This window comes from Sinocyclocheilus anshuiensis, unplaced genomic scaffold (assembly GCF_001515605.1).
Source record: "Sinocyclocheilus anshuiensis isolate Anshui unplaced genomic scaffold, SAMN03320099.WGS_v1.1 scaffold976, whole genome shotgun sequence".
NCBI lineage: Eukaryota > Metazoa > Chordata > Actinopteri > Cypriniformes > Cyprinidae > Sinocyclocheilus > Sinocyclocheilus anshuiensis.
In genome coordinates this window covers 1605264-1629013 of record NW_015552538.1, presented here as the reverse complement: position 1 = coordinate 1629013, position 23750 = coordinate 1605264, and the positions used below count along the sequence as shown (strand labels likewise).

Below are 23750 nucleotides of genomic sequence, written 5' to 3'. Positions count from 1 at the left end.
CAGCAAAGAACATTATGTGGCAGGTCAACTTTTGCAGTTATCGTGGCATTTTCCATTGCGACATCAAGCTGGAAAACCTGCTTGTGAACCCGTGCTTGCTGGAGATCAAATTAATTGACTTTAGCTGTGGGGAACTCATGAAGGATTCAGTTTTTCAGTGGTAAATATTACGCATCCTTTTGGTAGCAAATTCGTTAGCTCGCTCAGATGCATCCTGTATATAGTAAACATTCTTGTGTTATATAACCATCAAACAAAATTTCTTTCCTCCAGGCACAAGACCGTACATGCCTCCAGAATATTATAACAGGGGCTTTTGCCATGCAAAGCCCGCAATGCTGCATGGATGTTTTCCTCAAGCCATTGACTTATACTTCTTGAACAACGACCAGTCTGTGTTTACTGTGTCACAAGGTGAGATGTTTGGCAAAGACCAAATGATTAAAGATAGCATGTGTGAAGTTTAAGTTAATTATCAAATTTCTCCCATCTTTTTTGCACAGAATGCATCCATTTTTTGTCGGCTTGTCTGCAGCGTCATCCAGAGCCCAGGATTCTTCTGGAGCAGATGCCTTATCATGACTGGTTGATGTTGGGTTTTCCTAAACACCCACCACGTAAATGCATCTAACCAGCATTCCCATCATCGATAAAAGTATGTTTATACATTCTTTAAAAATGTTGCTTCCTTTTTATAATGCATGTTTTATATGCTGTTTATTTTGTGTGTTGATAAAGCTTATTTATGTTTTTGTTTCAGGTCACTGCATAAGACATTGAGAAAAGCAGAAAACGGCCACCCAGTGGTTTTCTCTCTTCAGTCAGCATTGTGTCTGGCAGGCTGACATAAGTGACCTTTCCATCCCTTAGGGATGTTTAAATATTGTATATCATATATACATAGTGTAAATAGTTTTTACATTTTTTATATTTAAAATAATTATTATATCATCCCTACACTTAGGCCTTATTACAGGCCTAGGGAGGTTAAAATATTGTATATTGTATATACTGTAAATAGTTTTATACTTTTTATATTTAAAATATTTATTATATCATCCCTCTGCTTAGGCCTTAATACAGACTTAGGGATGTTTAAATATTGTATATTCTGTAAACAGTTTTATACTTTTTATATTTAAAATATTTATTATATTATCCCTCCGCTCAGGCTTTATTACAGGCTTAGTGATGTTAAAATATTGTATATTCTATATTCTATAAATAGTTTTATACTTTTTACATTTAAAATATTATATCATCCCTTTGCTTAGGCCTTATTACAGGTTTAGGGATGTTTAAATCATTGTATATTGTATATAGTGTAAATGGTTTTATACTTTTTATATTTAAAATATTTATTATAACATCCCTTTGCTTAGGCGTTATTACAGGCTTAGGGATGTTTAAATCATTGTATATTGTATATAGTGTAAATAGTTTTATACTTTTTATATTTAAAATATTTATTATAACATCCCTTTGCTTAGGCGTTATTACAGGCTTAGGGATGTTTAAATCATTGTATATTGTATATAGTGTAAATAATTACAGGCTTAGGGATGTTTAAATCATTGTATATTGTATATAGTTTAAATAGTTTTATACTATATTTAAAATATTTATTTAACATCCCTCTACTTAGGACTTATTACTTGCTTAGTGATGTTTAAATAGTGTATATAGTTATACTGTATATACTGTAAATGGTTTTTAATAAATAACTTTATATCTAAAATATTTATATATTTATAATAAAAATATTAATAGTATTGCACTGGTTATGTTATTGCATTTAGTTGTGGTGTGTCTTAAATAGCTTCACAGCACATTTCCCTGACACAATGTCATGCGCGGTGACTGTAAAGAAGCGCACTTTCACAAGAACAAACTGACTTTAATCGTAAATCGAACACTGAACTCTCTGGAGGATCACAGGGAAAAAAAACCATGCAAAATATATGAGAAAAGACAAAGGAACTGAGGATGCAGGGCTTAAAAACATTTTCAGGGTAAAACAGAACAGGTAAAAAGGAACTAATTACCAAATAAGGAAACTTAACTGGGATATCAGGCAAACAGAGAGAAAATTAAAATGCTAAGAAACTAAACAGACAGAGACTGTGACATGTAATGACCCAACAGAATCCTGCAAAGTGATCACTTCTGTCACTTCTGAAGCCGCTACGGTCCCAGAGCTCTCTATAATGGCAACCTCAGTCCCAGAAAAGTCAAGAAATGTATTATAAATGGTTAAACAATAAAAACACACCAAAAAATGCTTGGTTAAAAACATATTTGGCAACCCAGTGCTGGTAAAATATTGGACAGAAAACATGCTGGGTTATTTTGACCTAGTTGGTTGGGTTAAATGTTTGACCCAACATGCAGGGTGGTTTTATTTAACTCAACTATTGTTTAAAAATTACTTTATTGCTGGCTTAAAATGGGTTGGAAACTAGAAATCACACACAGAATTACTAGAGGCAACAGTAATAATCAAAAGTAACATTTTAATTCAAGTGTATTCAATGATTCTCTCTAATCCCTTTTCAGTGAAATAGTGCTTATTCTTGTGCAAGTGTGTCGCAGAAATCTGAGCCGGTGATGGGCTGCTGTTCGGCGGTGGAACTGCAAAACATCAGACTGCCGCCTTGCATTTCACTCGTAGCTGAAAGATGCTGTGACTGACTCCATAATCTGCCCATAAACAAACATTACTGTCATTAGAGAACATATTTTAACATAAAAATAAAATAAATTCAGTATCAGTTTATGATTATGTCATGCAAGGCAAAATGCGTTTCCATCATGCAAAATGACCATTGCCCATTAGCTGACTGACATCCCGTCACTGTATGTTGCGTTGTGTAAAATAAAATCATTTACAGCACAATTAAATTTTTATAGATGAAATAAAATGTACACAAACACAAATTTCACTGAAGAAGTGCACAAATTAGGCGACACTGAGAACCGCTCTCTCCTGAAGAGGATGCAGAAAGCCTGTGCTCTGACTGTAACTCAACTCATCTGTGTATAGTTTCAGTCAGCTGTCAGTGAGATTGACTCTGCCACTACACTCTTAAAAATAAAGGTGCTTCACGATGCCATAGAAGAACCTTTTTGTCTAATTGGTTCCATAAAGAACCTTTAACATCTGAAGAACCTTTCTGTTTCACAAAAGGTTCTTTGTGGTGAAAGAAGGTTCTTCAGATGATAAAAAGGTAAGAAAGAGATGGTTCTTTAAAGAACTTTTGATTGAATGGTTCTTTGTGGAACCAAAAATGGTTCTTCTATGGCATCGCTGTGAAGAACCTTTTAAAGCACCTTTATTTTTAAGAGTGTAGCCCAATGGCTGGGTAACACAAAAACTACCCAACACTGGAAAAACCAACACAACATAAGACCCAACAGGCTTAACCCAGTGTTTGGGTAGAAAAAATAACCCAGTATTTTTTTTACATTACATCACATCAGCCCTCAACTTCACCACATGGTGAAAATACCCTATTTTATAAATGGAAAACACTGAATATGTTGAAGAAGTCTTCTGCACAACAGGATGTCTTGATTTGGTGAAGAAAACATCTGGGCAAATTGTCTTTGACAACAATTTAGAGATGAAACGGTCTGAAAATTTCATGTCACGATTATAGTGATCAAAATGATCAGTTATCAATATTATCACGGTATAGTTTGTTGGAAATTTTCAAAAATGACTCATACACTAAAATAATTTCATCAAGGTTTACGATGAAAACCAACAAACAGATAAAATTTGTAGCACTATACAGTTTTTGTTTGCATAAACAATAAAATAGTAACATAAAAATGATGCCCAGATTTTAAACAAACAAAACATTTTGGTTGAGTAACTTACAACATAACATGTTATCTACTAATGTACTACATGTTCAAATAGAGTTTTGAAATAATTTTTTTTTTTTGAAATGATAAACCTCACATTTCAGAAAAGGATGAGTCAACGTGATAGATTACAGGCATTTTATCTCCTCCATTAACAATTCTTCACCTTTGTCACTTGAGCTTTATAAAAGATGGTCATATAGATTGTGGTGGAAATTCACTATTAAAATTAAAGTCAGGCCACACAATTATCAAATCGAATTTATGTCTGAAAATCATGATCCCAGGGTATCTCTTACAACCAAAATATACCTCAGAGAGGTACAAAATGAGCTCTAAGCAAAATACACATTTATTTAATCATTGAACAAAGGCTTTCAAAGTTGATTGGATAATCAAATGAACAGATGAGCATAAGGCCTCCTACTTCCTTTCATCATATATAAACTTTCCGGTTCATCTTCATCGACAATGATCTTCCTCAACATCTCATAATTTACATATGCCCACCTGACATATGTAAATATTTTTAATTGAAACATTTTATTTGACACCCTAGACTCTTTCCAGGCCTTCTGACCTTGACTACAGAAAGATGCATTACATATAAGTTGTTTTTTTATAGTATTTGTAGATTAAATTTGAAACATCAGAGGGAGACAGAAGAAAAAATAAAAAAGGCAATATATCTGAATCTTCTATCTTTCAAGAGTATGACAGAAAGAGGGGGCTGTGAACTCAGGAGTTATCTGAGGCCTTGCAGATTTGAGTGCCTTAGATAACAACATCTCCATGCTTATCAGTCAAACTCTTACATGTACAACATAATTTCTGTTGGGCAGCAACCTGCTTGAAACCTTCAGTTCATCCCCTTAACATTTAAGCAGTTAGAAGCAATTACTCTTGTTCTCCTTTCCTGATCCCTTCATCAAAAACATATATTAATGAACAATAATGGTAGGAAACCTATGCATACAATATATATACTGATTTACACACACAAAAACTCGAACTTTCATTATTTAAAAGGTATGTTAGGAAAGCTCTGTTAATAATGTAAGATTAACAATCTAAATTAAACACGCATAAGCAGTGGCATTAATTGAATACACAGAGAAAATATTTTCTCTTACAGTCTAACTTTGTATAAAATTGCACACCTTAATGTGTCAAATAATGATCAAAGACAGTATGTGGTAAAGTGTAAAGTAATAACTAGACATCTCTCACATCTTTTTGCACATAATTAGCATAACTGTTTTTTGTTGATCTGACCAACCGGCCTACACTACATAGATGACAAGTTGACTGTCTTATCATTAAGCTTTGTGTCTGGTATGCTGACATGTGTGGCCTTTCCATCTCTGCAGATATTCCTGTAGATTCAGAATCCGCTACAGTCCCAAAAGTTCCTGTCAATTCTAGAGCCCTTAGGTTCCTGTCATTGCTACAGGTTCTCCACCCAACTGATTCCTCTCATTGCTGACCCAGAGGTTCTTCTTGCATTCATTTCCAAGGTTACTGCCATGGATGCAAAGGTTCATGTCATGCCAGTACCCAAGGCCAGTCACACATATCTTGTCTCAGCCTCCCCAATCCCAGAGGTTCCTTTCCTGGCTGCTACAGAGGATCCTGAAGATCCACAATCCTTTACTGTAGCAGAGATTCCTGCCATTACTGTAGACAGGCTCATGATAACTGGAGATGGCAGATAGGGTCCAGAAAACAATCTGCAGGCACAGAGGATGATTTACAAGTGCAATAAATAAAATATATAAATAAAATAGCACAGAGTTGTACTCTTTAACTATGGATAACTCTAAATGAAATGTGTCTTTATTTCTCATTTTGATGCACGCAATTTTTTTTTATACAGTAGCTCAAAAATGGTCCCGTAATGTGACATTAATAGTCAACAAAAATAGTTGCCTATATTTATCTAATAAAAATTCTCATTTATTCTTTAAGTTAGAAGCATGCTTTTTTACAAAAGTTGTAAATTAGGCTTTATTTGTGCAAACTGAAGTAGGGAAGCAAGCTTTCAAGTATGCCGCATCTTGGAATACTTTTCAAAATGAATCCAAGATGCAAAGTTTAGTGTCACTATATTGCTCTGTCAGCTATTAATGGAAAAATCAAAATGCAATGTTTTTTAAATATGTAGCCTATTGTGTTGTTTTGTTATTGCAATACTGTCAGAACCTGTGGTAATAAGTGTATTATTGTAGTAGGCTATGTATTTTTGTATGTACTGTAGCCTATTTATTTTAATTAATTAAAATATATTCTTTCTCGTTTATTTAATTCTGATATAAGCCTAATATTCGACCTTTTCATTTGTATAATTAGGTATCAGCAACAACTAGGTATGACGTTGATCATTTCTAGGTCATCACTAAAATTAGACTAATTTGGACAGTCACGCTAAACGTGTGTTGTTTTAATTAAGGGGAATTTAAGGTATCATGTTACTGTACATCAAACAATACCTGACCCTGTCAGGTGATACGCACTTAATTCATTTATTGTCCAATAAATTAATGATGTTTATAATAACAACTGCACGTTATAATATAGCCTACAGTATGTCTGTGTAATATTTAACGTCCTTAATGTATACATAGCCTAGGCTACTAGTTATGTTAGGACCATTTCAAACACTGCCCCCAAAAGTATTTAGACATTTGATAGATTATTCAATGCATTTACGTTTAATAGTCGTTCTGTATAGGAATATTACGGCAGCAAACGTGATATACATGGATGTGTACGGGAAATGAAGTTTTATAACACGGTGTTTCCGCTACTCTTTGGAATGAGACGGTAGACTCCTGAAACTACACATCCCAGCATGCACCTCACCGTCAGCCGGCGTAATATCCAGTCTGCCAGAAGTGAAAGGAATGAGTGCAATTCAAAAGCAGTGGATTTAAGGGTCTGAAACCTTCAGGTTGGTGATATTTAAAGAGAACTTTCTCTAGAGCACTTTTCTGTTTTTCTTTACTTAATAGATTCAAAATTGTGCGTGATATTTGACGGTTTGGAAGAGCGTGTGGATGAAATTTGCGGATATGACAGGCAGCATTACTGAATGAGACAGAAGTTGCTATGTTTGAGTCGTGACTTATGGAAATGTACTGACACGTTTTGATATATTTTTCACAAATACAGGCTACAACTGTATAGAAATACAGTATAGGCCATAGTATAGAAATAATGTATTCAGCGTAATAAATTAAAATGTCATGCTAGTAGTAAGTATAAATACGAGCTGTAAAGCAGAAAAAACAATTACTTAATAGTTGATATGTAAGACGTGTATCTGACACATTTTTAAAACAACATTGACGTTTTAGGTTAAAATGTATATTTGATATATAGGCTATTATAAGTGGTCGCCTTTTTGTTTGTTGGCTTTAATCACCTTTTAGGCTTCACTAACTTTTAATTGTTCCTGTGTTGTGACAAAATAATTTAGAAGACAAATATACTATACAGTTATTGAGGTTATAAAAACTCTGTGCGTATTAATTAGAATTTAATTTGCAAAGTTCTAAAAGAGTGTAAATTAGTCTTTAAATAGTGTTAGCTGGAGTACACGTCAACTTCCCAAATGCATTTCAAGTCAAGTGTTCACGTCTCTTTCAGGTACATCATGTGGGCACGTGTGGGTTTGATGGGTTCAGTGGCCCTTGGGTCAATGTTCTGGTCTCAAAAGAATAAGACTGAAACCTCTCCATACGAACTTAAATTAATTCAAGTTTTATTCAGACATGGAGCGAGAACGCCTCTGAAATCTATACCAGATGTTTTGGAGGTAAGAGAGCTGACTAGTGTCAATTCAATGCCCAGAGTTACACCATATTCAGTGTTTTTTTTTGTGGCTTAAAAACAGAGAATGCATAAATGTGGCATGTATTCTTAATTGTTTAAGCATATCAGAATCATTTGTCAATCTTAACAGCATGCTTTTTTACTCCCAGACAGTGGCACTGTCATATGTCTGTAATAGTCCACATGTTGATGCCAATTATATCCAGTATGATGCATGGTTTCTGCACCCCTAGGCACAATGGGTCCCTGAGCTACTTGAAGCGCCAGCTCACACAGAAATAGACTATATGGTTACAGACTTGCAGGGGGGGCCCAGACCCCCAGCTCCTGTGGAGGACAGCTACAGATCCAAAATATTGACAGTGAGTTTGTGTTTATGCATTTGTGCCAAATTCTTGTAGAATGTAGAGTGTGTTTTACACACAGTATTAGAAAGGGCTCAGCCTGTGGGTTGTCTACAGAAAGGTAAATTTGGCTTAAAAAGGGCCATAACCAATCTATCTAACAAGTCTAATTAACAGGTTTGGTGTTTACGGTGATTTCAAAGCACAGAAATATTAAAGGAATAGTTAAACCAAAAATGTATATTTGCTGACCCTCAGGACATCCATCTCAGATGTAGATGAGTTTGTTTCTTCACCAGAGCAGGGTTGGAGAAATGTAGCAAATTTAATTCACTAATAGATCCTCTGCAGTTGATGGGTGCCGTCAGGACGAGAGTCCAAACAGCTGATAAAAAAATCAAAATCCACTGTCGTACTTGTTTTATAACTGTTTTGTATTGCTTTTGGCTGTAAACAGCACTTGAACTATGCATATTTCTCTCCTGATTTAGACAACATGACTGAAGTTTGAAGTTCTTAATGATGGATTTGTTTCTTACAAACATGCAGCTTTTCGCTTCACATTATGTTAATTGATGGACTGGAGTCGTGTGGATTATTGTAATGTTTTTATCAGCTATTTGTATTCTGACGGCACCCATTCAATGCTGAGGATCCTTTGGCGAGCAAGTGATATAATGCTAAATTTCTCCAAATTTTCAGGTGAAAAAACAAACTCATCTGCTTCTTGGATGGCAGTAAATTTTAATTTTTAGGTGAACTATTCCTTTAATGCTACTCCATACATTCACATTCTAGAGATTTGTGTGCTTTCAACTTTGTGGGAACAGTTTGACAATATTCCAGCATGACAATGCCCCTGTGCACAAAGTGAGGTCAAAAAAGAAAAAGGTTTATTGAGTCTGGTGTAGAAGAACTTGACTGACCTGCAACAAAGCTCAGACCTGAACCCCATTGAACAGCTTTGGGATTCCAACTAAAAACCTATTACCCACATCAGTGATGCTGTTGTGTCTGAATGGGAGCAAATCCCTACAGCCATATTCTAACATATAATGGAAAACTTTCAGTGAAAAGGCTCAACAAACATATACTGTATATGAGATGCTGTTTGGATGTCCACATAATTTTGGCCAAATAGTATCATTTTCAGGCATGTTTGTGTAGCGTTTTGAGTGCATGTTTGGAATGAAGTGGATCGATGCTACAGTAAATGGCAGTTTCGTACCAGACATGATGTAAACATACTTAACTGTGTGTTTAGATGAAAACTGTGCCAGGCTGTCATATTAAGAAAAAGAATGACTTCTGCTTCCATAGGGTGGAACTTATCCAGGTCAGCTGACCACATTGGGCATGCAACAGCTGTACGATCTAGGAGTGAGGTTACGAAAGAAATACATACAAGAAGAGCCTTTCCTCACACCTTCTTTCAACCCTAAAGAAGTTTAGTGAGTGCAGTTGATGATTCTTTATTTAAATATATCGTTCTGCACCATCTATGCTACAGACAAGAATGGCACCCTAAACTTTATCTCGAGGAGAAAAACACTTTACAGTAAGGTCCCATTTATTAACATTAGTTAACTACTATATTGACATGAACTAACAACAAAAAATACTTCTAAAGCATTTTTAAATCTTAGTTTATGTTAATTTGAACATTTACTAATATGTTATTAATGTCAAAGGTTATATCTGTTAATATTATTTGACGGACCTGAGCTAACATGAACTAACAATGAGCAGTTGTATTTTTATTACTGAACGTTCATGAATTGTGAATGTATCTTGAGGTTTTGACTCACCCTCATGTCATTCCAAACCCATAAGACTTTGGCTATTCTTTGAGACACAAATTAAGTTCATCATATTAAGCAATCGTATCTCTTCAAAACTCTCTTCATAGTTCACCCAATAATGACAGAATTTTCATTTTTGGGTGAATTATCCCTTTAACTAACAACTAATTGGACCTTATTGTAGTTACCGAAAAATCGAATAAATTATCCTAATATACATGAATATGTTTATGGCTCTGAATTGCATCATTAAGCTAAGATGGAATATCTGCCATTGATTTACAGCATTCGCTCTACCAACATTGTCCGCACCATTGAGTCGGCTAAGTGTTTGGTGGCAGGCCTGTTCCAGCAGGAACAAGCAGGTAAGGTGGCAGCTCAGCTACGCTTCTTTGTGTGGTTTGGTTGAGTAATGGATGAGATGAGCATTACACACTCTGTGTTTGCCTTTCCATGTTTGATTTTCTCTCACTCTAAGGTGTTGTGTCCATCCTCACCGATAAGGCAGAGAAGGAAATCCTCTATCCCAACTATCATGGATGCAAGCTGCTCAAGCGGCTCATTGGGTAAAACCTATTTTGATAATAAAACTAGCTACTTTGATAATAATGATGATAACAAACATTTATAGAGAAATGTAGCTCACAATGGAAAGTTAGTTGGAAAATATTATTAGTAGTAATTAAAAAAATTATTCAAATTCAAGAATTGGAAGGAGATTTATCAACTCATAGATGCTCCTAAATATTTAATATTCTTTCCTTTTTTTTTTTTTTTTTTTTGAGGTTTTGACATGTTATTCTTTACTGCTTAAATAATAAATAATATTCTAATAATATACTTTAATATCAGAAAACATTAAACCTTTGCTGTGGTGAAATACAGTACTGTTCAAATATTTGGGGTTGGTAAGTTTGTAGCGTGTCAGAATGATGCTGTACTTTATAGCGCAAGATGTTTTGTCTCCCCCGAGCCCCCGCCCCGCCCCGCCCCCGTTTTTGCTCTCATCTGCTCTTATAGTCACGAATGAACATCATGTTTAGGTTTGCGATGTAACGTTAGTAATGCTCATTTTGAACCATGCAGCTGGCTTTGTGTCTAGTTCTAGGCCTGTTTGAAAAAATTGATTAGTCCATAAACTCAATAATTAAGCAATAATTCAGATTTTCTTTAAAGCATATTTTCATAAAACAAATGAACATATTTGATAGTTCATCTTTAAGAGTGTAGTAATATTCTGTATCTTTATTTTTGTTTATATATGATTCTATTTATTTATTAATATTATTTTTTCCTTCTTTCCCAGGGGATGTTGGGAATTACTACTATGGCCAGGGTCATCCCATGAAACCCCACAGAATCCGCATGACCCACAACCTCCTGCTCAACTATGGGCTGTATAGGAAAATGGAAATTTATGTAAGAGACATTAATCACTTCTTTTTATGCTTTATTATTATTATTTTGGCTAAGCTGATTTCTTCACTTGTTTGCATGTTCAGCGGCCACATAAAGCCAATGCTGAAGAAATGACCAAGTATCACAGTGATGATTACATCAAGTTCCTCCGTTCCATCCGCCCAGACAACATGTCTGAGTACAGCAAGCAGATGCAGAGATGTAAGTTGCTGTTTTGTTTTTTCTTGCTCAAGATGTTCTTCTTGTATTTAGAAGTCTTAAATACAAAAAAGACCTCAGGAGAGTTTAACTATGATGCAAGTTGCTTCACTTTGGACTTGTTTCTGTGTCTTGAATGTACAGTAAACATGTTTTATTGTCTCTGCAGTTAACGTAGGGGAGGATTGTCCTGTCTTTGACGGCTTATTTGAGTTCTGTCAGCTCTCAACAGGTGGATCTGTTGGTAAGTGTGTGTGTGTGTGTGTGTGTGTGTGTGTGTGTGTGTGTTTTTTTTTAAAGAAGTCTTATGCTCACCAAGGCTGCATTTATTTGATCTGAAATACAGTAAAAATAGTAATATTTTAAGATATTATTACTATTTAAAATCAGTTTTATATTTTAAAATGTAATTTATTCATGTGATGACAAGAGTTTTCAGCAGTCATTACTCAAGTCTTCATTGTCACATGATCCATGATCCAGGAATCATTCTATTATGCTGATTTGGTGCTCAAGAAACATGTGATATTATTATCAATGTTGAAAACAGTTGTGCCCCTTAAGATCTTTGTGGAAACTGATACATTTTTTTGATGAACAAAAATGATCTATTTCTTTAAAATAGAAAACTTTTGTGTTGTATGTATGTTATAAATGTATTTTCTGTCACTTTTGATCAATATAATGCATCTTTGCTATATAAAAGTATTATTTTTTATATCCTACAAATCCCATACTTTTAAACAGTACTGTAAATGCCCAATAATGGCTTGTAATTTAACGCTATGTATTTGTTTCTGACTTTTGTCCATCAAATGTAGTAATCGTTGGGCAGAATCGTCCACAGTTCCTGACATTGCTGCAGACCTACAGAGCGTCCAGAGAGCCTTAGGGGTCGATCCTCATCAACATCTCGACTTCATCCTCATTAGAGATGACATGGTGGCCAGAGAGGTAAAGTGCCTGATACATTCTACAGTTACATCTGAGTTGGCTTTGTTTGTCAAATACAGTACCATTATATTATTGATCCTAGGCCCACGGCTTGCCGCTTCCTACAGCTCTGGAGAACTGGAGGAGTGTCGTGGAGCAGCGAGCAGTAGATACGGTGTGTCACTTCTATGAGCCCAGTAAGAGGTGAGGAGCCAGTGAATCCAGCAAAAAAAAGAGTCTTGAGAAGTTATGGTTGAAGCTTATGCTTTAAGGCCTCTGTAAATGTGTTCATGTGCTTTTGTTTGACCTCAGGCAGAATTTACAGATGTGCGTGGGGCCGCTTTTCCACATACTCCTAACCAACATAGAGGACAGAATCCAAGGCACAACCTCTAAACCTGACAGGTGTCTTCTTTTTGAACATGTCTACTGTTCATTGTATCATTCAAAACCTGACTTCTTTGAAAGTCCACTTAAGTTTTAAGACCACTGTGCACCTGTTATTTCCAGACAGTAAAAATCAGTTGCTAAACTTGAGAGGTGCTGCCCCACAGTGGTCAGACTCAGAGGTCATGTGCGTAAAAGTCGAAAACAAGATTTTTAGAGCTGCTGTTTGTGTGTTTATTGATATAGAAAGTTGTTCCTGTACTCTGTGCATGACACCACACTGATGCCATGTCTCATGGCTTTGGGGGTTTTTGACATGAAATGGCCACCGTATGCAGCTGACATCACACTGGAGCTATACCAGCATCGTCAAACTAACCAGCATTACGTTAAAGTGTCCTACATTGGCCAGGTAACACACGCACAGGAATCAGGGTGTAAAATGTAGCTCAGATATTTGGGGTCAGTATGATTTTTAAATGTTTTTGGAAGAATATTCTCTGCTAACAAAGGCTGCACTTATTTGATCAGAAATACAGTGAAGCAGCAACATTGTGGAGTATTATTACAATTTAAATGAACAGTTTACTATTTTAATATGTTTAAAAATGTAGTCCATCCTGTGAAGCAAAGCTGAATTTTCAACAGCCATTACTCCAGTCTTCAGTGTCACTGATCAGAAGTGACAGTAAAGATATTTACAATTTAATGCATCCTTGCTGAATATTAGCACTTATTAACAAAAAAAAATTATAATCGTAATGTAACTAAATAGTGTTCATTTAGGGGAAAAAACATTTTGAGGCTCATCTACTCTGACTTTACTGAACATTAGCAGTAATTTCTTGCTTATCATTAAGTGTCCTTAATTTCCTTAATTTCTTTAATCTTTTTCTGACATCTGCCCATATTTGAAGCTGTTGTTTATACCTACAGGACCAAAAAATCCCAGGCTGCAGTGACGTCTACTGCCCGCTGCAGGAGTTTAAGGAGGCACTGGCTGTTTACGCTCTACCTGATGAACGTTACTATGCCCTCTGTGACAGTGTTGATGACCATCCCAGACTCTGACCTCTCAACTCAACCTTGCCCCAGAAAACGCACAGATGTTTTGCACCAACCTGGTCTCTAGAGCTCAGGTCTCTCCTACAACATGGATTCAAGTGTTCATATTAACAAAAGAGCAATATCAGAGGTCTTATGTTTAAATTGTCAGGTCCTTTCCTATTGTTCAAGGAAACTGGTTCATGACTCGTACACAGCAGATAAACATTTTCTCATTAATGTCAGTAAACAAATTCTTTCACAGATTGTCATAATATTAAGCAAGCATACAATTCACAGTAAACTTATTGATAATGTGTGAATTTGTGCACAACTATGGGAGTTAGTGTGGAATATCTTCATTAGGTGCCTTCATTTCAGAGTATCAAGTCATCTGAAACGGCTACAGATTTTGCTGAAACCTCATAATTTTAACAATATTTGATGTTTAACATCAAATTAAGTGCTGTTAAATGTAATATGCAAGCAGAAATGGTGAAAATTTTCTTACGCATTCACTACCGAGATTCATATTAAATTAAGATACAATAAAATATCTGAAGTGTTTTAATTGTATTCTACATTTTATAGTTTATTTTTTACTTTGAACATTCAGTAGTGTAACAAGCCAAAAAACCACAGTACACAGATAGACTTGAAGCAAAGTGTAAATTTTAAACTGCAAAATTGATTTATATGGCTATTTGGCCTTTCTACATTTTCAACTTGTGTTTTCAGACAAAACACCTCAACATTTAAAACTTCTTCATATAAGTCCATTGCATTTTATGTTGAAGAAGGATATGCATAAAAAGTCAGACAAGGAATTATCAAAGGAGGAGGGGGAAAAAAAAAATCACATTAGACATTTTGGGATTCCCTTATTTGAAAGACAGTCACTGTCTCATGTTGAAAAGCTGTAGTCAAATGTTTTCACAAAATTTGTATTTCACCAATGCAGGTTAACCATTTTGTGATTTTTAGAATAACCCTGACCCCATTAACGAACCTTCATTTTAAAATTCCTGACTAATTTCTGTAATAGTTTTCTAAAACACTGCCAGACAACCACACATTAAGGGCAGTCCACTGGCTCCACTCCAACAATCATTCAAGTACATCCCAGTCCATCGCATCTTTCTTAGGTTTCAAAACAAAGCGAACATTAAGTGCACTCAAGATTATGTCATTTATAAAAAAATAATCATAATAACAATAATAATAACAACTGCAGTAATTACATTAGTAGTAACAAATTTAAAGCATTCTACACAATTCTCATTATACATATATCACCTTAAGCCATCAGGCTCCGCCCCCTGAGTAATACACCATGGGTTCAAGTTATGGTTCAACACATCTGTATAAATTTCAAAGCAACTTCAGCTTAGTTACTTAAATAACAACAATTATTGTGAGGAAAAAGACTATTTAAACCATCATAACATTATTTACATAAATAAATTGAACCTCATTGTCATACATCACAAATCCTTTGTATGTACAGCGTTAATATTTAAAACAAAGCTTTGATCCTCTTCATTTAATCCTGTGGCTTTTTACCTAAAATTTAAGACAATACCTTTAAATTATCATGGGAATAAATTCAAACACAAATGAAAATATTAAGACATCTCTGGATTACAGACTGACCTCACTGAGCAGCGATGCACTGGCGGCATTTGTAGATCTTGGGATTATGTGTCCTTATGTGATTCCTCACATTTCTCTGTCTAAAGAAAGTTTTGCTGCACAACTGCAAAAGAGAATTAAATAAGAAAACCAGATATAGAAGTACAATGTCGGTGTGGGAAAATAACTTTTAAAAAGCAGAGAGACTGAAATGGAGTGAGCAAGGAGAAACGGGATTGAGAAATTCTGCAGATTCAAACCCACGCTGCTCTATCAATACGCTGGACATGCGCATACTTTTTTACAATAAGGACAATAAACTTTGTTCAGTATACAGGCACATTTCAGGGAAGGGAAGGGAGCACCTCAAGGACCTCAGGAGATATTATACATACCGGGCAGGGCCAGTGTTTGCCTTCAATGTGCCTGATCCGGTGCATAATAAGAGCATCACAGTCCCTAAAGGAGGCTCTGCACTGCAGGCAAGCATGTGGTCCACTGGAGGCCTGAACGTGAGGACCCTTCTGTTGTTTCAGACGTGCCTGTCGGATGGATTCCAGTAGGACGGAACGCTGACTGCTCAGAGGAAGCAGCTTATTTACATTCTACAAATGACAAAAAAAAAAAAAAAAGATAAATATTTGATCTTTTTCAAGTGTCATTTTCTGTTTATTACTAGTTTAAATTTAGTATCATTCTTTCCAACGATTGACAGAGTACTACTTCCCTAAACCAGACTCTATAAAAGTGTACAAAACAACAGTTATGTAACATGCCTTTGTCATAAGAATAAACATCAGCATCTGCTGGCATGAGAAAAAAAACGTATCACCTTTGTCTTTGTAGGTTCTTTCTTGACTTTACAGCTCCTCTTGCTGACCTGGGGGTGTCTAGAAACTCGGTTAACCTGTGACCCTTGAGACATTCCCGTTTCATCCCTCTCGGTCTTCACTCGGACAGCAGTCCTGTGGGAAAAGGGTGAGTGCCTGTTGCCAAGCCCAGCCCAGTGAGGCCCATTTAGACCCGTCCGGTCTGGCATAATCCTGGCCCTCACCCGATCTCTTCTCACCATGCCAGGTGATGAGTCGCAATGGGAACTATTTCCATGAGTTAGGTAGATGTCCACGCTCTCCTCCTCCCGTTTAATGCCACTTGGTGACCGACAGAAGCCGAAAAGGAAGCCTTGATCCAACAGTTTGATGGGTGGTTTGCTCTGACGCTTGCCCAGGTCCGAGGAGTCGCTGGTTGGAAATGGCTGGGTAAGGGGCAAGGGGTCAGCTGGCTCTTCCTTTATAGTTTTGTACAGGGGATGGCTGTGAAGTTGCTGATGGTTGGAAGTATCCCAGTTCACAATGGCATACGGCACTTCGGGACTCTCTTTTCTGTTGCTGTGTTCCTTAATTTTTCTGTTCTCCTTCACCTGTGTTCCTCTTTCAGTTCTGCTGTGCTTTGCATGTGGCATTCCTGTAGCATGGTTGCATCTTGTTTTGCTTTCTATTTGTTTTGAGCTCGTAGGTTTGTCTATTGGGGTGCGCCCAGGTTTGTGCTGCTTTGTGTGCTGCAACTTTGTTGTGTCTACCCTTACTGTGCGATCTGCTGGTGGGCGACCCCTACGTCCTGTTGATTTAGGAGAAGTTCCCTGGGGGTTGTAGGCAGTATTGCGACGATGAATAGGTTGCAGGATGGCACTTTCCGAAGATTCCCGTTTTATCCTGAGCATAGTGCTTTTTGAAGGGGAAGAGGCACTGTGTGCTGGTACTCTACCTCTTCGTGCAGGGTGGGAAGGTGCTTCATTTCTGGGGTGGCGTCTGAGCGGTCGATCTGTTGCACTGGACTGTGTCTGCAGCAATGACCTACTACGAGTAGCTCTTGCAATTGGCTGCCCAGTGTGCCCTGAAGGATCATGTCTTTTCCTTTTGGAACTTTCTTGGTTCCAAGGTTCTACTTTCACTGGTCTGTTCAGCAAGTCCATTCTGCTCATGTCACAGAGGGACAGAGTAGGATTAACGGCGGCAAGCACCCCTAAACTAGTTCCGAAACTCAAAGGGACGCCCTGTGCACGAGGTTTACGTCGGGCTGTGAGTGAATAATCACTGACTTTTAACTTCCTAAGTCGTTTTTTCTGCCCCCAGCCGGACAGTTCCTCTGGACCAGGCACCAGGGATTTCCTCTGCAAGCCAAGGAAGCTAAGAAGACGGTATTTCTCCTGAGCACGTGGGCTGTGCACCTCATCCTGAGGGACTGTGTTACATACCTCCTCCTCCACATCCTCATCCTTTACCGAGGTAATACGGGTCAAAGAATTTGCCTGAGATTGGAACGGAGTCACTGAGAATTCACACTGGGGCTTGTATGACCGGTAGGAAGAGGACTTCCTCTTTCTCTTGGTGGAAAGGTCAATTTTGGGTAGGAGTCTGCGCAAAGCAAGTGCAGCGCCAGGTGAGGAACGAAGCAGACGGCGTGATGGAGATGAAGAACGAGTAGAGGTGCAAGGAGATGTTGAGATGATTGAAGACGTGGGGCGGGAGGACGATTTTTTCTTGCAGGATGGAGATTTGAAGTCCATGAGCTTCATTCTGCGATTTGGGCTGCATGGAAAGCCATTTTCCTCCACCTGAAAACTGGAGGGGACTTGGCATTGCAACTGAGGGTTTGAGGTTTCTGTTTCAGATTCATCTGTGACCTTATCAACAATGTGCTCTCTGTGCTGTGCTTGAATGTTCCAGGAAGACCCAGAGCCTTCTCCTTCCTCATCCTCTCTTCTACTCTTGAGTCCCACTTTCCCTCCTGAAGTTGAGGATTGGTCCCTCCTGAAAGGTCCAGGCATTGCATTATTTGGTTCCACAGGAGAACTGTGCATTCTGGAACGTAACTGACAAGTCTCTCGCTCCCTTTTGATAGCAGAGCAAGCCTCAAGGGCAGGCCACATGCGTAAATGGCGGGCCATGGCACAAACCTCTGTCAAGATGTCCAAATTCAGATTGAGGGTGGAAGTGTATGAGAACTCAAGTAAAGCAAGCAAGCTCTGCTCACTGAAACCTATATGAGAAACCATAAATGATAAGTGATTAATGCCCTGAAGGATAAAATACAAGATATAAATGTGCTGTCATAGGATAATGACTGTCTAAAGGTTGAGGATCTGCTGGAACACAAATGTGGGAGGTTCAGTCTTAAAATGTATTCTTTTTTTATGACTCCTATGACCGTGGAAAACCTGTAACAAGTAAACTAAATAAAAATGTTAAAATATGCTCAACAATTTCAATAATACCCTTTTTTAAATCGATACAAGTGTAAACAAACACTGATTTTGAAACTGGTTTATCTTGAAAATATACTGCACCATACCTGTGAGGTCAACATGTGACTGGGGATCAATGGCTGAGTCCATTTCAGTAAATAACTCCTGGAAGTACTCGCTCACCGCTGCAAGGACTGCTTTGTGGGCGACGAAAGACTGGCCACCACCAGTTTTCAGTGTGATATCACAGAAGAGCCCTGCTTCCCGCTGGCTATTGAGCTTACTTAAGACTTGATGACTATGTGATTCCACAATCCTGGAGATAAGTCCCACATCAGAACACTGGAGATAGACAAAGTGAAAGTAAGAGATAAATTCAAAACAAACAAGCAATCCTGACTGAGATGTGGATAAATACGTTTGAAAAAACAATCTTACCACTGATCTCTCAGACTGACTGCGTTGACATTCCTCACAGCCAAAGACATAGTCTCTGACTTGAAAATACATTCCTAAAATGAAGAATAGAACAAAATTATTACAGAAAAGGATCTGTCTATGCGTCCATGCAAAAAAGAAAGTCAGTGCTCTCAGACCACTCCTGGTGAATTTTGTCCTCAGCAATGAAAATAATAGCACAATTCTGAACAGAGTCAGAGCTGTCACGACCATCTCACAGTACTACCAATGTGAAACTTGCCAAAGTAACTTCCATATTGACCATATTGAGCAACTACAGACCAATATCAAATCTTCCTTTTATAGGCAAGATTATTGAAAAGGTAGTCTTTAATCAGCTGAACAAATACTTAAACTCAAATGGATACCTGGACAATTCAATCTGGTTTCCGACCGCATCACAGCACAGAGACAGCGCTCATTAAGATAATAAATGATATTCGCTTAAATTTTGATTCTGGCAAAATATCAGTGCTGGTACTACTAGACCTCAGTGCTGCTTTTGACACTGTCGATCATAACATACACCAGCAGGGTGGACTATTGTAATGGTCTCCTCACCGGCCTTCCCAAGAAGACCATTAGATCAGCTGCAGCTGCTGCCAGAATTCTGACTAGAACAAACTCATCTGTTTAGCTGTGCATTTATTGAATGAGCACTGTGCAATGTATTTTATGTATAATCATTTTCTAGTCTTAACTTAATCTGTTTTAAATTCATTTTAAACCTCTTAAATACATTTTTTAATCATTTTCAAAGTTTTTAAATTCCTTGTTTTATTGTTGTGATTATTTTTTTGTTATTCTTTTCTTTTCTTTTATGTAAAGCACTTTGAATTACCACTGTGTATGAAATGTGCTATATAAATAAACTTGCCTTGCCAAAGTAGGGTTGTCAAAAGTACAGAATCGGTACTGAAATTTTACAAATGTGACAGTACCAGCATTTCCCCCTAGCATTTTAAGCACTGTTGAGCAGATTCTTAAACACATCTGATTGGCCATTGTGTTCTCGTGCTCAACGGTGTCTGTCGCTACAATGATCATCGCTTCAAAAACATGTTGTAAATGCATATCTTTCACGCTCTTCAACGAGTGCTTACACAGATACACACAGGAGCATTTGAAACATGCGTCTATCAACGACAACGAATCCCTAATATATCCGCTGTTACCTAACCCTATGCCAAAGGAAAAAGAGGTTAAGCGTGGTAAACAAATTTTTTCTTAATTTTATATAACAAACTTGGGTTTACTTAAAAACATGAATTAGGGTCCGAGGCTAAAATGACTCAAAATGCATCATGGTTTATGCAGCATTTTAAAATAAAAATAAATGCATTGAACACTGAGCCGAATACTCAATGGTCATGAATCATTACGGTCAGCAATCTACAAGTTTAGTTAGCATTTGGCTATAATAAATGTGGAGCTCAAACAATGATCTGAACCATTAGGCAGTTCTGAGGATTATTTTGGCCAGTGCATTTTATCTCTCTATCAATGATGTCCTCTCAGTAATTCATCAAGTAGGCATTTAGCAAAAGCATTTAGTACACAAATAACAGGTTCAGTGCTCCTGGAATAACCCAAGGTTAAGTGTGTTAACCCCTTAAGTGTCTCTCACATTTTTGAACATAGACATGAAAGTGCACTATCCAAACTTACATTTTTATAATTCATGAATGAAAACATTTTGTAACATGATTTTGATGTACCATTTTCATGGTAATGCAATGTCTGATTTTAAAATGGTTTTCAAAGGATGAATTTTGAGATTTTAAGTTTTCAATTGATATATAATTTCTGATGATTTCTAAAGTGTGATAGAGAAAAATGCAATGAAGAAGACTTTTTGTGACAAAGGTCAGAACTCCTGTTATGATGTAGATTTTTGAGGTGCACTCTTGTCATAAATTAATCTATTACTTTTCCTACATAATTAAAAAAAAAAAACAGTCATAAAATATCTATTTAGGAGTCTTAGACCTTTCCAACGATATATAGTTTGTCATGATTAGATTAGGATTTAATTGTAATATAGTGAAGTAAATTTAGGCGTCCCACAGAGGGGATGGGTGACAGTTAAGAGTTAAGTGATCAATCACCTCATCTTCAAATTAAACCAACAACCTTTCAGTTACCAGCCCAGACGCTCAATCAGAAAGCCATCGTCTAATGCCAAGCATAACTAAATGTATTCTATATCAGACATTCCAAAAGCAGTTTAGTTATTATAAACATCATAAGAAGTCTCTAGATAAGTGGCCCTGAGGGAGATTTGTGCCACCGTAAAATCCTCCATAAGGAAGCAATGCAGCATGATACTCAACCTAAAACAAGCCAACTCCAATGCACCTCAACCCCTTAATTCCGAGATTCTGTGGGATGAGTGTGAGAAGGCAAAATTTGTGACTTTTTGAGAGCTTGATACATTGTTTCTTGTGCCTGTAACTCACATGTAAAATTGTACGCCATCTCTGTGTCACTTTACAAGTGTAAAAGCTAGATGTGATTTAAAAAAAAACCTACACGCCTTTATGATTGATATATTATCAGGCAGCAGGACAACAATATCAATAAAACTTCCAAGTTGACTACAAGTTTAGTAAGCAAGCAATGGCTATGAAGAGTCCCCTACCTGTTCATTCACTGTCAATTTAGAAATATACAACTTTAAGCTTAAAGCCCCGTTCACAAAGACAACATTAGCTAAAGGTCTCCGCCGCGGGATTTTAACTGTGTCAGGTGGCAGACCACTGTCTGGACTCTCATTGGTAGTTGCACTGCTCATTTGCATAAACTTTGTTGCATCTCCAATAGTTGCACGTCTCACAGAAAACATCAAATACATAAATGCTTGTATTAAGCTTGCTTAAATATACATTGTATAAACAATTAGTTATATTACAATTATAAATAGTATCACTGTTGAATAAATAACTCATTAAAACGTTCATTCAATTTCATAATAATGATTTGATTCAAAGTTCATATATATAAAACTAAATCAAAACAGACACTTAAACAATGCATCGGTTGTAAAAACAAGTCATAAAAATAATAATAGGGTAAGAGAAAATGACAAACCTTCCCACCAATAGTGCTCTGCCACCAGTCTGTATGTGTCCTCCAGGGTGTGGTGCGACTTGCCTGGTCCTTTCTCGTGGAAGGTGGCTATGGACTGGAGTCGCTTATCCTCAACCAGCACCTCTCGGTACTGGACGAAACCCTTCTCCAACTTTCTGCGGTAAAGAGAGCCTCCGATGACCTCGAAGGCGGCAGAAGACGCGACGGACGCGCGGCCGCCGTTCACATACCCCGCGCGTTCAGTGCTGCGAAAGGTGTCGTCAGTGTCATACTGAGCACTGTAGGTGCATTCACTTGCCATTTTGACGAGGTTTCTTTCTCAAGACGCTTCTACTTTAAGTGCAGCTGGCTTATAATCGTTTCTCCTATGTGTAAAAAGCAGAACTTTTTAACTGCGCTTCATCCGCCGACATTGATCCGTTTCTGCAACCAGAGATGCTCTGAGATGCGTCTATGAAGTTTTACCATCGGTTGAAGATTCACAGCAAATATGGATATTTAAGTAGCAAGTGTAATTAATAATATTACGAATAAATAAGACGGTCTCTCTTTACAAGTCTCCAGGTTGCAGTTTTGAAGAAGAATTAGACTAGTAGCTGAAATGTTTTACAGTAAAGTCCATCATCTTTGGTGCTTAAGGTGTATCAGGTATTTTCATCACATCCTATCAAACGTAAAAAACAGCAACTCCACGAGACACTAAATTCAAGACAGAGGTGTAACTTCCACTATCAAAAGCCATAAATGAATCCCGACCACTGATAATAATTAAAATAAATTATGACAAAAAATTGGAGACATGGACGGTAAGTTTCTCAATAGCCTGGTTGTCCTGGAAAACCGAACTAGACGCAATCTTACAGAAATTAATCTTGTGACAAATGTCTCGAATCCTCTCACTCTGTCAAACATGCAGTGGCTGCCATCCATTAATATGAATTTATTATTATTTCGCGAGGTACTTTAGGGCCTCTTTCATCAGATGTAACTGCATTTGAGTCAACAATGTGTCACGAAACGCCAACTACGTCATAATCGGAGATCCGAGCGCCCATATGTCTCGACGGGCGGCGGTAACAATCGCGCGGAAGGGTCTTCCTCTCGCGTGCAACTTGTGATTTCTTGAACTCGGTCTCAGCACGCCGCGGCTAATCTGTCGCGCAACCTATGCGCGATACGCGGGGGTCTCCCCGAAACACATCGAAACGAAACGGCGGCCTCCGAAATCAGCAGTATCATCCGCGGGTTCCCCTTAACGTGCTCCGCGTCCGTTCATGTAACGTTAAAGCCAGTCAGATGATCAAATAATCCAATTTTTAACTCGTAGTCCTCTGTTGGTTGCCATTCGTCAACCTAACTTCGCCTCGACGCCTAGTTGCCTCACCCCCTCCCTTCCTCGATGCCTATTGGTTGGATCTTTAAAGAACAGCGACTGCAGACAACGCCATTGGCCCTTGAAGCTGTCACTCAGCGGGCTGTTTTCCCTATTTTTTC

At 37.5% G+C, this 23750-nt stretch overlaps 2 protein-coding genes across 4 annotated transcripts; one reads left to right on the top strand and one right to left on the bottom strand.

Annotated features, from left to right (window-relative positions):
* Positions 1–6578: 6578 nt before the first annotated feature.
* Positions 6579–14423, top strand: acp6 (acid phosphatase 6, lysophosphatidic). Its single transcript, XM_016454206.1, has 11 exons — positions 6579–6820; positions 7519–7687; positions 7938–8066; positions 9369–9499; positions 10136–10215; positions 10329–10416; positions 12289–12421; positions 12504–12604; positions 12713–12805; positions 13034–13199; positions 13724–14423. The coding sequence occupies exons 2-11, from the start codon at positions 7526–7528 to the stop codon at positions 13856–13858; spliced, it is 1218 nt and encodes a 405-aa protein (XP_016309692.1). The 5' UTR covers positions 6579–6820; positions 7519–7525; the 3' UTR covers positions 13859–14423.
* Positions 14424–14503: 80 nt separating this feature from the next.
* LOC107663849 (uncharacterized) lies at positions 14504–23636 on the bottom strand. 3 transcript variants are annotated; one of them, XM_016454202.1, is made up of 7 exons: positions 22257–23636; positions 19146–19219; positions 18815–19049; positions 16296–18502; positions 15859–16068; positions 15485–15587; positions 14504–15394 (listed from the first exon to the last, which is right to left on the bottom strand). In XM_016454202.1, the coding sequence occupies exons 1-6, from the start codon at positions 22555–22557 to the stop codon at positions 15486–15488; spliced, it is 3129 nt and encodes a 1042-aa protein (XP_016309688.1). In that variant the 5' UTR covers positions 22558–23636; the 3' UTR covers positions 14504–15394; position 15485. The 3 variants fall into 3 exon arrangements, with proteins under 3 accessions (XP_016309688.1, XP_016309691.1, XP_016309690.1); XM_016454205.1 differs by lacking the exon at positions 22257–23636 and adding an exon at positions 21808–21959 and having other exon boundaries at positions 14506–15394; XM_016454204.1 differs by lacking the exon at positions 14504–15394 and having other exon boundaries at positions 15483–15587.
* Between the last annotated feature and the right edge of the window lie 114 nt (positions 23637–23750).